Source organism: Grammomys surdaster, unplaced genomic scaffold (assembly GCF_004785775.1).
Source record: "Grammomys surdaster isolate TR1022 unplaced genomic scaffold, NIH_TR_1.0 352, whole genome shotgun sequence".
Taxonomy (NCBI): domain Eukaryota; kingdom Metazoa; phylum Chordata; class Mammalia; order Rodentia; family Muridae; genus Grammomys; species Grammomys surdaster.
The window spans coordinates 227,901-244,612 of record NW_021604771.1 but is presented as its reverse complement, the minus strand read 5'-3'; the positions used below and the strand labels follow the sequence as shown (position 1 = coordinate 244,612).

Sequence of the window (16,712 nt, the reverse complement as noted above, 5' to 3'; positions counted from 1 at the left end):
ATGGACTTCATGTGGCCTGTGAGTTGCATCTTGGGCATTTTAAGGTTCTGGGCTAATATCCAATAATCAGTGAGTGAATACCATGTGTGTTCTTTTGTGATTGGCTTACCTCACTCAGTATGATAATTTCTAGTTCCATCCATTTACCTAGGAACCTCTCAAAGTCATTGTTTTTAATAGCTGAGTAATACTCCATTGTGTAAATATACCACATTTTTTTAATCCATTCCTCAGTTGAAGGACATCTGGGTTCTTTCCAGCTCCTGGCTATTATAAATAAGGCTGCTATGAACATAGTTGAGCATATGTCCTTATTATATGTTCGAGCACCTTCTGGGTATATGCCTAGGAGTGGTATAGCTGGATCCTCAGGTATTTCTTTAAGTGCTCCTCAGCCATTAGGGATTCCTCTGTTGAGAATTCTGTTTAGCTCTGTACTCCATTTTTACCTGGACTATTTGGTTTTTTGCAGTCTAAAATCTTAAATTCTGTGAATTTTTTTATATTATCCCTCTGTTGTATGTAGGTTTAGTGAAGTTCTTTTCCCAATTTGTAGGCTTCTGTTTTGTCCTATTGACAGTGTTCTTTGCCTTACAGAAGCTTTTCAGTTTCATGAGGTCCCATTTATCAATTGTTGATCTTAGAGCCTGAGCCATATGTATACTGTTCAACAAATTGTCTCTGTGCTTTTCAGGTACTGAAATCCATAGTAAAAAAAACAAACTCAAATAATAGCTTTAATAACAGCCATCAAAGTTCGATTTTATAAAAATATCAACATTTTTCATTATGAACCAGCTATAGCGGCTCACTGCCATAATTCCAATAATAATGAGACTGATGTAGAAAAGTTACCATGGAAACAGTATCAGGGAAGACTCCAGAATGAGATCCAGGTCATCTTGTAATACAATAAACACCCTCTTCCAGCTCTTTGCCCCTGAGAAAAGACAAAAATGATTGAAGGAATGATTGAAAGAATTCAAATTATTTTAGGAAGTCAGTGTTTTACTTTTAATGTATTAGAGGATCAAATGCATTCCACAGGTCCATGTTTTTTAATAAACTTAAACCTCTACTACTATATCTTATTATTTTAAGAGTTTCTAGAAATTTTATCTTAAATGCATAAGATCAATAATCTTGTGTAATTGTTAATTGGCAAATAAAAACTTTACAGTTGAAAAAAAGATATGTGTACTTGTGATAGACCAGCATAAGTTACCTGAACAATAAATGATTTGTTATCTACTTTTTATGTTTTACTTCCATACAAATTTTGCCTAAATGCTAGCATGTTAACTTGGAAAAATACTCTTCAGTGGTAGATTGCTTTTCATATATCCAGGAAATTGTCCTTTGACTAATCTAAGTTAATTTTGCTGCAGGTTCAGATATCAATATAAGTGCAGAATCTTCATTTTATGCATGTAGTATGTAAGTTTTAACTTTTCGTCATTGAAAATTAAAACTACGGCCCTAGTTTTCTTTTGAACCTACTTGTCTTTCCTTGTTGATTCTGCCTTTCTCCTGGTGGCATTTTCTGTCTTAGTATTTTGGCACATATTAGGATTTTTAATATTATAGCATTTAATTGATGGTGGATTTTTTTCCTTAGGTATTTACTGTGAACCACAAAATAGTAATGTTCTAGTTAGGGTGACTGTGGAACACTTCACAGAGTTTTAAGAATGAGAGGATAACTCCGTATGACCTGCAGCATGCCGTGTCCTGATGTTGCATTCTCTCATCAGCATCAACTATGAACAGATAACGAAAAGTACATCTTCATACCTAACTCTGAGCACAATATGCACTGTATGGTGAAGTGTAAATTTCAGATTTCTTTGGAGATTCAGTTATATCATGTGATGTTTGACTGGAAGATGTCTTAGAGGATGTTTTGCTGTACCAGAGATTTGAGAGGATGTTTTGGTGAAGCAGAAAAGTGAGAGGGTTTTTTTTTTACTAAGGCAGACACGTGATAGGATGTTTTCCTGAGAAGACACTTTCCTCAGACACTTGGGAGGACACATGAAATGTGTAAAGAGCATAATACAACAGACAATAAATGACAATCTTACATTTGTTTGCCTAGCAAAGTTTTGTTGGTCTTCTTTGATCTTCACTTGTCGTGACTTCATAGAGAGAAAAACACCAAAAAACTTCTCTTGGAATTCCACCTGCTTCCTGCCGCTTCCATGGACTCATGCCAGCTCAGCAGAGCTTTGTGGTTTCTCCAGAATTGAGACACTGCTAGTGACTCATGTTTGGTGTTTGCCAATTGGACTGGACAGCTTCTACTGATTTGTGTTTGATGTTTTGGAATGGACTGCTGATCATTCTAACAACACAGACTGGAATGGCTCCACAGAACTACTTCTAAACAGGACCACATCCCCTGTTCCTACTAACCATCTTTCTCCCCTAACTTTGGTCAGTGGGCTAGTGTGGGGCTGCAAAGGGATGGTTTGGTCTCCCTGGTAGAGCACTGGGTTTGAGATAGCTGGAGACCCAACAGGGACACGGCCTGTCAGGGACCGCACATATCTCCCCATGCTCCTGGATTCCAGACTTCTCCCACATGTGGCCTACATCTCCATTAACCTGTGCCTTGCAAACACGTTTGGCTCCAAGTAGCTCCTTCCAGAGAGGTTTTGTGTCACCATCCAGGCAGAGGGCATGACTAACAGAGATTTCCATATTTATGAGTTACCTAAGGGGGGGAGAGATGGGGGGACGTAGCTAATTAAGTTATTTCCCCCCTCAGTTCCTCCTCTTTCCCCCTCCCTATTTAAACTAACTCCTCCTGGCTTTTTACGGGGGGGCTTGCACATCCAACTACCATGCCATGAACAATAAACTTCTTAAGCCCAAGGACTCCACGTGTCTTCTGAAGCCTGCCGCCACCAAGCTTCCGACCTCTGGAACCTTAGACCTTTCTCGCCTGTATGTGGGACCTGTCGGCGTGGAAGCCTCCAGGACTCCGCTGCCCACATCCCCCACCCCCGCGGGTTGCCGCCACACAGGCCCGGGGTTGCCTCCGCACGTGATTTTTCCCACAGGCTGGAAAGGAGATTGAAGTGTTTAACAAACCTTATTAAAGTAGGTTTTGAAAAAATCTAAGCCTATAATATGGTGTCAATTTTTCTCTTAGCTACATAGTGATTATTCATACATACATACATACATACCCTTTTGTATGTGTATATGTATGTGCATATGTATGTACATGTACACATATATGTATATGATGTATAAACCTAATTTTGATGAACAATGAAGAAATTAGGTAATTCTATGGTGCTTGGTTCCAGCCTGTCAATACTAGACTGAGCATTGCTTCCCAACATGAGCAACTGGCTTCTTTCTATAATCTCTGATAATCTAAGAAAATTCATCATTTAAAGTAGACATTTCACAGAGAATCTAACGCATTTTCTGATGAACAGCTAAGGGGTAAGTAAAGTGTTTCCAAACTTTATAATAGAAACTGCTTCTGGGATCCTCATTTATCAAACAAATATAGGGGTCGATTATTTTAAAATCTTCATCCTAATCTTTAAGATTAGGGCTTTATGAGGGCTTTTTTCGGTTGGATGTTATAAACTGTAGGAGACCTTCATGATTCGCCATTACAAGATGGCGCCGGCTGGTCAGGCCATTTGAGTAAACAAGCCTGTTGCGCATGTGCTGGCTGCCTGGGCCACACCACTTTTCTTATGCTAATGAAGCATTGCCTTGTGCTCCAATCACATACTTACACGCTGACTGTTAGAATGTATAAGCCACTCTCCTTACTCGCTCAGGGTCCTTTGCAAGAGCTATAGCTGAAATAAAGATCTGCAGAAGAATCCTGTTGTTGCCGTGTCTTCCTTGCTGGCGAGGTGGGCGCGCGCGACAATAAGCATCAATTGGATGATATTTTTGCTATGCATCTGCTGCTTCTCTCCATCTGCTATTTATGCACAATGGAAACCACAAGCGTGGCAGTGGGACATCATTTTCTTTTCTGTACAAGGCACAAAAGGTTGTTTAAGGAATAGTGTTTTCTGTGGGTTTTGCTCTGGGAACAAACAAAGCTTCGTAAGTTACACAATGTGTACACAGGTAATATTTTATAACATTATGCTAGGCAAGGAGATTGGGATTAACTTTTTGCTTCAAATAAATTTGTTACTATCACTGAGTCTAACGGACTGAAGACAAGAAAGAAAGTGAAAAAGGCAACAGTAAGTAAGAAAAAGAAATATGTTGTTTTTAAAAACTATATAAATGGAAACAGTTTTATTTTAAAAAATATAAAATGGCAAGATGGCTGTTGTGTAACAAGGAAAGGCTTCCAGTAGAGAGATTAGAACACCAACCTAGCCACAATGTCTTCAACCTAAAATTTGTCCTGCCTACAAGATGTGCTTGGGTAAAGGTGACACAGAACTTGTGGAAATAGCAAACCAAATAACTAGTCCAGGCTGAGACCCATGCCATGAGAGAGAGCCCATCCCTGACACTTCCTGGGGGCATTGGAACTAGAGGCTGAATATCCCAGAGAATAAAAATAGAACCAAACACAACCAGAAAAAATGTTAATGAAATAATTTTTACTGATAGTTTCCTATACTCATAATCTGGAGCCTAGCATAGCCATTATCAAAGAGGCTACATCCAGTAACTGACAGAAGCAGATGCAAAGTTCCACAGGCAAACATTTAGCAGAGGTCAAGGAATCCTTAGGAAGAGGGAGAAGAAGGATTGTAGAGGAGAGAGGAGTCAATAACACCAAAGGAAAACACACAGAATCAACAACCCATGCCTCATAGAATGTCACAGAGACTGAACTGACAATCAGGTTTCCTGCAAAGGACTGGTTGTGCAGCTTAGTCTCTTGTGGGACTCCTAACAATGATAACGGGGCTGTCTCTAACTCTTGTCTGGTTTGGAGACCATTTTCCTTCTACTAGGTTGCGTCATCCATCCTTAACATAAAGGGAGGTGCCTAATCTTATTGAAACTTGACATGCAATGTTTAGTTGTGGGTCTTCTTGTTTTTAAGCAGAAAATGAGGAGTGGATCTGAGAAAGAGTGGGCATTGTGGGGTGGAACCAGGAGGAAAAGATGGAGAGGAAACTTTGGTCAGAGTGTAATATATGGGAGAAGGATTTAAAAGGGTTAAGAGGGCTGGGTGTGGCTCTAGAATTGGAAAGAAATCAAGCAAACCTTACCAAGTTGTTAAAATCTGATTGCATTGTGAAAGGAATGAAAATGTTAAGATAAAATTATGACATCTGTGATCTTTAAATTTGTAAGATCAAAGGTCAATACACTAAAAACAATGTAGTTCTATCAAAGTATTGATCTGCCCTTGGCAATTTCAAGAAGTAGCATGAAAGAACACAATATTTGTCTGATCATGGTTTATTTAAACCTGTTTGTCTCACCACAGTTAAAAATACCAGAGTTGGCTATAGAGATGACTCAGCAGTTAGAACCTCTGCTTTGGGGCTGGAGAGAAGGCTCAATGGATAAAAGCACTGCTCCTCCAGAGGACCTCGGTTCAATTTCCAGCACCCACATGGCAGCTCACTGTAACTCCAGTTCCAGGGGATCTAACACCCCATACAATATACTTGCTGAAAAAAACACCAATGCATAAAAAATAAAAACAAATACATCATTTCAAATAAGGAATTGAAAGAAAATCTACATTTCTCTTTCCAGATAGGCACTCGAAGCTCAGAACCTCAGGCAACTTCAGTTCCAGGGGATCCAATGCCATTCTCTGACCTCTGAGGGTAACAAACATTGTCTTTACATTCATGGAAATATTCATACAAGAACTCATAGATTTTTTAATAACGGAAGGTCTGTATATGATCAATCAGTGTAAGATAACAATGAACAAGGGAAGGATGAAGGATGACTTGATATTACTTGAGGAGAGAGAGAGAGAGAGTCGCTTTTCTTTCTGTTATGAGTGACAATCTGCCCATGATCTTGTGCCTGACCTGGAACCCAAAGCCTATGGGGGAGCACTCATGGAGTAAAAGGGTAATTTTTCAAAAGGAGACATGAAGTTAGAAACAGAGACTGAGGGAACAGACACAGGATCTGAACACGTCTACGTTAGGCCCTCTATGTTTGTATTATTTTTTCCAGTTTAGTGTTTTGAGGATTTGTGAACGTGCAAACAAGTGGGTCTCTCATTGTAACCCCTTGTCTTGAACCCTTTTCTTTTGTTTGTCAGTCTTGTCAAACTTTGATGTGTTACTTTTTGTTTTATCTTACTATATTTTGTTTGATTATTTTTATTGATTTTATTAATATTTATCATTTTATTATTATCTGTTAGAAGCCTGTTTATTTCCTAATGAGAGACAGAAAGGGAATAGATCTGGAAGGGAAGGAAAATGTTTAGGAACTGAGAGGAAAGAGGGGAGAAGAAACTGTAATCAGGATGTGAGAGAAAAAATCTATTTTTAATAAAAAATAAAAGGATCACATGAAGCACAATGTGAGATATATTGGAGAAAGTAGAGAAAAGGTAGAAAATGAGTTGTGAGTTTATCATTTATATTTATTGTCTACATGTGTAAGTTTTCTAAGAGTAGAAAAGAATGCATGTATATTACTTCTCAAATTTGTGAGGTAGAACCTTGCTGTGCAGCAGTGCTGGAATCATAACACTTACTAAGAAGGGGCAGGCTTCAAACGTGATGACCTTTCACCATACCTTTCACATGCTAGGATTACAGGCATATAGTTTTGTCTGATTTTCTATACTTCTTAATATTATTAACTTGGTGAATTTCATTCAGTATTGGGGTAATACTCAGCTCACTCATCAAACTCTTTGCATATCTACTCTCTCAGTCCTACATGCCCAATTCCAATTGCCTTCTTTTTCCATCAAATCTATTCCTCTTTAGAGTACGGCCTTCTCCACAATGTGGATAACCTTCCAGGGATCAACTCATTTAAAAACTGAATCTCTTTATCATAAATTGTCATTTACAATAGCGCCCCAATGAGTAGTGGAATTTGTACCCTCCTTCATCCCTCCATGCAGGAATATTGTTAATGTCTTAGCTCATTTCACCTGCTGAAAAAACACCATGAATAAAACAACCAAGGAAGAAATGGTTTACTTGGTTAGTAGGCTCCATCAATCTTTGGGGGACACCAAGGCATGAAGTCAAGACAGGAACCTGAACTCAGCAACTAAAGCAGGAAGAGAAGCTTGGCTTACTGCCTTGTTCCCCATAACTTGCTCTGCCTATTTTCTTATGCACAACACACCACCTTTCCAGGGTGAGCAATTCCCCCATTGACATAGGAGCCACCATATCAACTATTATGGAGAAAATGGTCTACAGACTTGACAGGTAAATTTCTGAAAACATTTTACCAATTGAGATTAGTCTTTCAAAAAACTCTATCTACTATCCTTTCCTCAAAGAATTAACAATAATGGTTGAGCTTAATCTTGTACAGGTCTTATGAATTCTGTTGCAATTCCTGTGGGTTAATATCTCTGTTCTTCCTTTGTTGTATCCATAAAATATTGTTTCATTGATGTTATCAACTACCTCAGGCTCTAAATTCTGTTCAACCCATATTCTATGAATACACTTAAGCCTTAGTGGGAGAGGTGTGATATATCCATTCTAGTTCTGAGTGAGCATATCAAACTCATATCACCACACAATGAAGAGTTGAGAGTTCCTGTATTAACATCCAAGAAGCTTCTCTGATTAGGGCAGAGAGATACACTGATCTAAAGGTGTAGCAATAAGCCATCAAGAAATGTTTCAATTCTCTGCACATTAAGGAGAACATTAGTATTGGGTTTCCTACTAGGATCTATCTGCCCACAGACAATATAAATAGTGCCATTTATGAGTTCTAGCTCATGGACAGGGACTTCAGTCTAATAAGAAATTTGTTGGTTTCTCCCAATACAATTGTGTCACTCTTTAATCAATAGATGTATATCATCAAGCCAGTAGTTGCTGGGCCTGGCAGGGTTCACAGAATTATAGTATTGCTGACTTTTCTCTTCCAGTACTATATGATGCATGTTTTAAGAAAATGAAAACTGGGTTTTCCACATGATTTTTTCAGCCTCCTTTCTTATACTATCTGTGCACACGTACATGGCATACAAATCTTCAAAGCCAGTTTGATTTCTGCGTGTTCTGTGTGTCACCAAGTATTAGAGAATTACCAGCATTATTGGTAATAGCCTGTGTTGCTTGCGGGTAGGGTGGATTGTGCTTTGGGAGTTGATTGTCATGCAGCTAGAAAAAAACTTCTTTGAAATATGCATGTGAACATATTACATGATGCCCCAATAGTAACATGTTTCTGTACAGTTTTCAAAGGATGCTTTTCCATATTTCCTTGACTACTTTCCATCTCACATACACCGAAATTTAACACTTCACGTTACATTATCACCATTTAATCCTTTAGAACACTATATTCTGTCTCCAATTTTTCAACATGCCATGACTCTTACAAATTCCTGATGTTTGAAGTTGTTCATAAATAGGCATAGGTATAGATATAGTTGGATAGATAGATAGATAAATAGATAGATAGATAGATATCGTGTATGAGGCTAATAACCCATATGTCAATTGGTCAACATAAATTTCACATTTGAAATCATGGATGTGTGCTTGTTCTAGACAAACATAAGGTATCTGAGAAATAAATGACAAGACATTCTTTCTTTTCTGTCTCATTCACACACATCCCCCTTCTAAATGTTGGTATTTTCATTAGTAAACGTATTGTGAAATAATGCCTTGTTTCTCGTACATCTAAATATATGTGATTTGACTGTGCCTAAGACAATCTTGCTGCGTGTTTGAATATCAATAAACGTTTGGAACATACAATTCTAATATTTATAACCTGAGTTTCTAATTTTCATCCTTAAAAATCAAAACTAAGTCTCTAGTTTTCAATTATACCTAGAGAATAAATGAGTGTGGTTGAATCTATCTTTTCTTAAAAATTGCTCAATCCTTATCTTATTGTATGTCCAGGATTCCTTCATACAAAGCAGACTCACGGATACTAACAAAGGATATTAAGCTGCTGATAAGGACTCATGAGTTTATCAGAAAACAAGTCAGGATCTAACTGAAAACAACTGGCTATTGGAATAACCCCAGGACTCAGGTGGGGAAGACCAGCTCTAGTTAAAAATTTTGCCAGACTTTATGTGTCCTGGGACAAACATGGGAAAGTTGGAATGAAACAACTTCCTGAACAATTACAGAATCTGAATGACATGTTGCCGGTTTTCTGGAAGGACTTGGTGTCAGCAAGAGTGAAATAGTAAGGAGGAGAGTAATCCATAGAAATGTGCATAATGAGTCCCTTGTTCTACCCTTGAGTGCCAAAATTCACGTCTCACTACAAGATCAGTTTAGAACTTAGATTCTCCCCCCCCAAAAAAAACCCCTGAAAACCCTTTCCTCAGGGTTGTAATCAGTCTGCTCAGATACTCATTACCATCTATCAAAATACCAGACATTATCAGAAAGCATCAGAAAGTAAAAATATTTTCTCTGGGGATAAATGATTTTTCCTTCAGCAGAGGTATCCCCATGTCTCCAGGGAGAAAAATGCACTGACACCACAGATGACACAATAATAAACTCTCTGAAGGGTGTCATATACATGTACCATATTATTTTATGAGACTGGAAACCTGGACTCTTTTGGGTTACCTTCAGAGCATCGCATGGAGAATAAGAAACCACTCAGACTTTGCTTGCATTCTTTCTCTGGCAATAAGTGACACAGAGAAGTTCTTCAGTGGAACAGGTACTAAGATGTATACTAATGCAGGAGCTGTGGTCTGGAGCTGGCGTTTGGCCCATGACCATGTTCATCCTGACTGTGACTCAGAAGGTGATAGTCTTCCAATCACAGACTTCTGCTTAAAATTCTCTTCTTCCTTCTTCAGTATACATCGTCTTCTGAAGCCAAAATGAATTATTAAATCTGCAGTTTAACTCAAAAAGTTTGATATTTTGTTTCCATGTCTAACAAATGTCTGTTTCTTAGATTAGCACTCAGCAGAAAACAGCATTCAGTGTAACATCTATATGTGGGATGTTAATTTTATCTGGTGGATGGAGGCCCTGTGTTCCTTTAGAAAACATATGAACAAGTAAAATGCAGACTCAGCATCGGCTTACAAAGAGCATAACAGTGACTGTGTTAATAATTTTGGGGAAAAGCTGGAGATGATGCAGGTAAGACTCTGGAACTTGACTTTTTAGAACAAAAATTAAGATTGAGAAAATTATGAATAAATGAAACTTATTAGCAATTGTGTTTTGTTTTCACATGGAGGACACATATGTAAGCCTATATTCATCTATGTGATCAGAACACAGATGGCTTTATCAGAAATATTTGGTATTTTGTTGTGTGGATAAATAGTATAAAATTTTTTCAAAGCCAACAACTTAATTTTCTATATCTGAATCCAGTTACACAACTTTATTGATTATTATGTATAATCTTACATGATATCAACATTACATTATTTTTAACATATTACTACAACAAAGAAATTGCATTAGTTCTTTAATGATGTATCTTATTTTATTTTTTTATTAAGTTGTTTTCTTGATTAAGGTACATCCAATTTGCAGCCTCCTCTCCATCCTAATTATATTGAATTCTGATGTGAAATCTGATGATGGAATCTTCAATCTTAATTGAATAAGTGATTCTACTGATTAAATTACATGCCATTTACAGCCTATTCTCCGCCCTAAGTGTATTAAAGTCTGGTGAGGAATCACATATTCATACTAGTCACTTTCTTGTCTTTATTTGTGTGTTAAAATGTATGTTATGGTGTAGGTTAAAGACCTACTTGACCAGTAAAGGTGTAGTTGCAATACTTGAGGTAGGAGTAATTCAATAAACATACAATTTTATTCTGAGTTACTGTCCATGCATTGTTCTTCAGGCAAAGTTCCTATATTGTGATAGAATAGTGCCTCACTTATCAAGAGAAGAAATGATCCCAAATCAACTGGACAATAGAACAGAGTCCTGAGGACAGCAGTGCCCCACCTAATTATCTCTTCAGGCTTGAGTAAAGCCCTCTCCATGTCTTCTCATGATAAATCCCTAAAAGCCACTGAGGAAGTGGCTCTTCAGATCTTTATGCTTTGCCAGTTTGGGGTTGGGAGTGTGGCCAATGTCTTTCTGCTTGTCCATAATGTCTTCCCAATCTTGACTGGTTCTCAACAGAGACCCAGACAAGTAATTTTAACCCATATGGCTGTGGCCAATGCCTTAATTCTCTTCATCACTACATTTCCAAACAACATGACGGCTTTTGCTCCAAGAAAGCCTCCAACTGACTTCAAATGCAAATTTGAATTTTTCACTCGAATGGTGGCAAGAAGCACAAACTTGTGTTCTACCTGTGTCCTGAGTATCCATCAGTTTGTCACTCTTGTTCCTGTTAATAGAGGTAAACTTATACTCAGGGCAAGTGTCCCAAATGTGGCGAGTTATTCCTGTTGCAGCTGTTGGTTCTTAAGTGTCTTAAATAACATCTACATTCCTATTAAGATCACTGGTCCACAGATAACAGACAATAACACTGACTCTAAAAGCAAGTTGTTCTGTTCCACTTCTGGATTCAATGTAGGCATTGTCTTCTTGCGGTTTGCCCATGATGCCACATTCATCAGTGTCATGGTCTGGACCAGTGTCTCCATGGTACTTCTCCTCCAAAGACATCACCAGAAAATGCAGCACATTCTCTCCCCCAAACAAGAGCACAGAGGCCAAGCTGAGACCAGAGCAACTCATACTATCCTGATGCTGGTATTCACATTTGTTGGCTTATATTTTCTAAATTTTGTTTGTATCATCTTCCACACCTTTTTTTATAGATTCTCGTTTCTTCATGAGGCATATTGGTGAAGTTTTGGCTGCAGGTTTCCCTACTATTTCTCCTTTACTGTTGATCTTCAGAGATCCTAAGGATCCTTGTTCTGTGCTCTTCAAGTGTTGAATGCCAGAGTCACTAAAAATGCCAAACACAGAAGTCATTTTTACTAATACTATTAAATTCTTTAAATTCCGTAAATATGTGTTCAACATTTTTTTCTATGAACAAGGCATGGTGCTCACTGCTGTAATTTTAAAGAGTAAGATTATAATCATTTGTTGATGTGAAATGATTTTGGTTGGAATCTGACTGGCACAGTAAGTGAGTTAGTTATTCGCTACCCTCTGTTCTCTTGTATATAACTGCACTCTACTACAGGCTGATCTAAAACAGATGAAACCCATTTTCCCTAAACAGTTTAATGTGTTATACTGTCCTAACCAAAACATTTTTCTCTGCTCCTTTTAACTTAATACTTTAAACCTCAGATAAAAACCGATTTCCTCTCTATATTTTCCCATCTGAGCAAAGAAGAATGTACTGTTATGACTAAATGTTTTCAAAGAGGAAATTTTTATTAATTTTTTCATATATTGGATGTCATCCCATTTTAGTTAGTAGATGTAGGCTTTGCTATCTTGGATTCCACTCAAGTGAGAGTCAAGCATTGAACAACATCACTTTCTGCTCTATTGTGTAGTACAAGCTGCTTATTACATAAAGAGCAAAGAAGAGAGGCAAAATTAGCTCTTGCTCAGGGGCCTTAAGAGATTTAATGACTGAAGTCCAGGGGGGATACCAGGATCCAAACTGGACATCTTCTCCTGAAAGACCTTGGCAAAGTCTTCACTCTGGCCCATGATGAAATTGTTTTTCCAATCATCATCAGCACCTGCCAATCAGACAGAAGACAAGAGATATCAGAACAATGTGGAGGTAAAGTTGTCACTCTGTCTGTCTGTGCCTTCCTCAATCTCAAATTTTTTTCTCAAAAGATTACAATCAAGTGTCTAACCTTCTCTGCTGCCAGAGAATGTCCAAAGACAACAGAGTTCACAAGATAAGTATCTGGAATGGTTATAGCTTCCATTGTGATGAAACTCAAAATTTGACTTTTGTTAATTAATTCTGTGAACAAAAAATAGTTTAGCATCATTTGTATGTTTACTGAATGTGTATGTCTTTACGGGGACTCCCTTCCCTTAAAGAGAATGGGTGTCATAGATTGGGAAAATTATTCCTAATCCCACATCTGATAGAGGGATAATATGCAAAATATATAAAGGACTCGAGAAGGTAACCTCTAAAAACACAAACAACCCAATCAAGAATTGGGGTATAGAGCGAAACAGAGAATTCACAACAGAGGAAATCTTGAATGGCTGAGAAGCACTTAAAGAAATCTTAAGCTAGAACAAAAAATTAATTTCAGGAGGAATTGAAATCTTAGGCTAGAATAAAGAAGTAGGAAGGAAAATGACTTTGGGCTAGGACAGGGAAGTAGGCTCAGATATTTTGGTCATCCTGATAAGCCATTAGAAACAGTGATTACGGGAGTGACCACGGGACTCTGTTTATTGCCTTGCTTGTTCTTTGACTATCTGGGTTTATTATCTTGCTTGTTCCTTGACTATTTGCATCTATTGTACTGCTAGTTCCTCAACCTAGAACTGACCTTAATACTTGCATGAAATTAAAATGGTATAAATGCAAAAACAAGGAGGAGGGATGGAATAGAGGGCTTATGGGGAGATGGGGGAAGGGGATAACATTTGAAATGTAAATAAAATATCCAATAAAAATAAAATAAAACAAGAAATGCTCAAAGTGCTTAGTCAGCAAAGAAATGCTAATCAAAATGACATTGACATTCCACCTTACCCCAATCAGAGTGGTTAAGATAAAAAATTCAGGTGACAGCACATGTTGCTGGAGATGTAGAGAAAAAGGAACACTACCCATTGCTGGTGGGTTTGCAAACTCATACAACCACTGTGGAAATCAATCTGAAGATTCCACAGATAATTGGAAATAGAATCAGGTATACCATGCTTGTGCATATACCCAAAAGATCCCCCATCATGCTACAGGGGCTACTATATTCATAGTAGCCTTATCTGTGATAGCTAGAAGCTGAAAACAACCCAGATTTACCTCAACTGAAGAATGGATACAGAAAATGTAGTTCATTTACACAACAGAATACTATTCAGCTAATAAAATGAGGCTATCATGAGTCTCAAAAGCAAATGGATGGAACTAGAAAATATCATCCTGAGTGAGGTAACTTAGATCCAAAAGGACGTACATGGTAATGTACTCACTAGTAAGTTTTGGTCGCAGGTTTCCCCACTATTTCTTCTTTACTGTTCAGAGATCCTAAAGATCCTTGTTCTGTGTTCTTCAAGTGTTGAAAGCCAGAGTCACAAAAAAGCCAAACACAGAAGACAGCTTTACTAATACCATTAAATACTTTATTCCATAGATATGTTTTCATCATCTTGTATGAACAAGGTACATTGCTCACTGCTGTAATTTTAAAAGAGTAAGGTTATGATCATTTGTTGATGTGAAAAGACTTCTCATTGGAATCTGAATGACTCAGTAAGTGAGTTATTCACCACCCTCTCTTCTCTTGCATATAACTGCATTGCAGGCTGGTCTAAAACAGATGAACCTCATTTTCTCTAAAAAGTTTAATGTGTTATAATATCCTGATCAAAGTGTTACTGTCTGCTCCTTCTAACTTAACACATTAAACATCAGATAAGAACAGAATCCCTCTCTATATTTCTCCTTCTGAACAAATGAGAACGTATTGTTATGACTAAATGTTTTCAAAGATGAAATGCTTTGTTAAACGTCATTCCATTTAACAACATCACTTCATGCTCTCTCAAGCAGTGCATGCTGCTCACTACATCGAGGGTGAAGAGGAATATAGGCAAAAGTAGCTCATGCTCAGGAGCCTTAAGAAGTTTAATGTCTCAGGACCAGGGAAGATACCAGGATACAAACTAGAAATCTTCTCTGAAAGATCTTGGCAAAGTCTTCACTCTGGGCCATTGCCCCAGCCCGCAGGGATTCAACAAGACCCTAGGGAAGTGGGCAAAAGAATGATAGGACTAGAGACACAAAGAAGAAGGACAAGTCTGATCAAGTGCTTAAACTTTATTGTTCAGGTTTCTGTTATAAAGGCAGGCAGGCAGGAGGATCATCTAACAGTCAGGGCCCAGGGTCATCCCATAATTGCAAAGTTCTCTAAGCCCACAAGAATTCCTAGCCCAAATTACTTATCTAAATATTTTCTCACAAACAAGAAGGCAATTAAAACATTTCTCAGCTCGAGTTGCTTATCTGATTAGTATTTTCTCCCTGGCAGGAGGGCAATAAAATATTCCTTAACTCAGACTATTTACTTAACTGACATTTGCTCCCAGGCAGAATGGAGTCTTGGCCCCCAGCATTTCCTCCCTTCAAACAATTTTTAAAGAGACTGGTCTGAGAAAGCAGACATTTGGAAATCTCATGATAAATGAGCAAGCATTGACCAGGGGGGGAAGATTGACCTGATCCTCCCATTATCATTAGAAACAGTGCCTTTTTGAGGAGTAGAGGGTTAAATGTCTCATGGTCTTCGTAGGATATCGATGGTCCTAGTTAGCTGCTTAGAGACACAAGAAATCAACACCAACCTCTATGCAATCAGGTTTGCTTCATGGGGGAACTCAGATTCGGACAATTTGGGTCCTCCCCCTGCAGTACCTCATCACACACCCCTTGCAGGTACCCGGCTGTGTTCGTGCCATGCGAAACAGCGTGCATAGATCTGAGTTCTATGCAGCTCCTAAAGGAGATAAGTCAATGCAAGTCCCAGCCAAGCCTCTATCAGCCAGATCAAGTCTGTGATAATACACTTGTAGAAGTTTAGATGCCAAGGAGTCAATTCATCATTTTATAAAGCCTATTATAAATAGGCTGATGGTCCTAAAACAAATGGTCCTAAAATGGCTATCAAAAGCAAACAAATCAAGGGCCCAACAAGAGGCATTAGGAGGGAAAACATGCAGGATTCCCACCAATTATTGGCAGCTCTAGAGAATTTTTGTCTCTGTAAATCTTCACCTAACTTATGGGGTTTATGCACTTGTAGTTCTACCAGACCAGATTCATTTATGTAATAGCAACATTCTTCATTAAGAAAAAGGCAAGTACCACCCTTCTCTGCTGTGAGATCTAAGGCATAGTGATTCTGTAAAGTAACCTGGGCAAGTGAGGTTATTTGTCTTTGCAAAGAGGCCAGCGATTCAGCAGAGGCTTCTATAGCTAACTGAAACTGTTCAGCTAAATTGCTGGTGTCCAGGATGGAATGTCCCATTGCTCCACCCAACAACCCAGCAGCCACTATGGCTGTAGTCAGGGAAAGGCCAGCTACAAAGGGTAAACATACTGCATGATTTTTTCTACTGGAAATTTCAGAGGACATCAGAAATTCTTCAGGGGTATGAAAAGTAAGTTGGGGGATTAAGGTAACAGGGAGGCACAACCTGGAGGGATCTTTGGTTTTTGACAGGTTTTTAGTGAGGGTGCCATTGCACCAAATAAAATATCCTTCTGGAGCAAAAATATCAGAAGATGGAGGCTGAGTAATGTTACATCTCCCTTCTTTAAAATCTGAATAGCAAAAAGGAAATCTGGGAAGTGGCCAGAAGAGTCCCTTGACGTTGCCCATCGTCGAAAGCCTAAAACCTTCGACCATCGATGTGACATC

At 38.3% G+C, this 16,712-nt stretch overlaps 1 protein-coding gene and 1 pseudogene across 1 annotated transcript in view; one reads left to right on the top strand and one right to left on the bottom strand.

The window, feature by feature from the left end:
- Positions 1-5,246, bottom strand: part of LOC114631179 (vomeronasal type-1 receptor 4-like) — a 24,456-nt gene extending 19,210 nt beyond the window's left edge. The window contains exons 1-2 of the mRNA XM_028779475.1: positions 5,223-5,246; positions 2,846-3,066 (exon numbers count right to left, since the gene is read on the bottom strand). Of these exons, the coding sequence (XP_028635308.1) occupies positions 2,846-3,066; positions 5,223-5,246 (245 nt within the window). The remainder of the gene's footprint in view (positions 1-2,845; positions 3,067-5,222) is intronic.
- Positions 5,247-11,106: 5,860 nt separating this feature from the next.
- LOC114631152 lies at positions 11,107-12,064 on the top strand (annotated as a pseudogene).
- Positions 12,065-16,712: the final 4,648 nt, after the last annotated feature.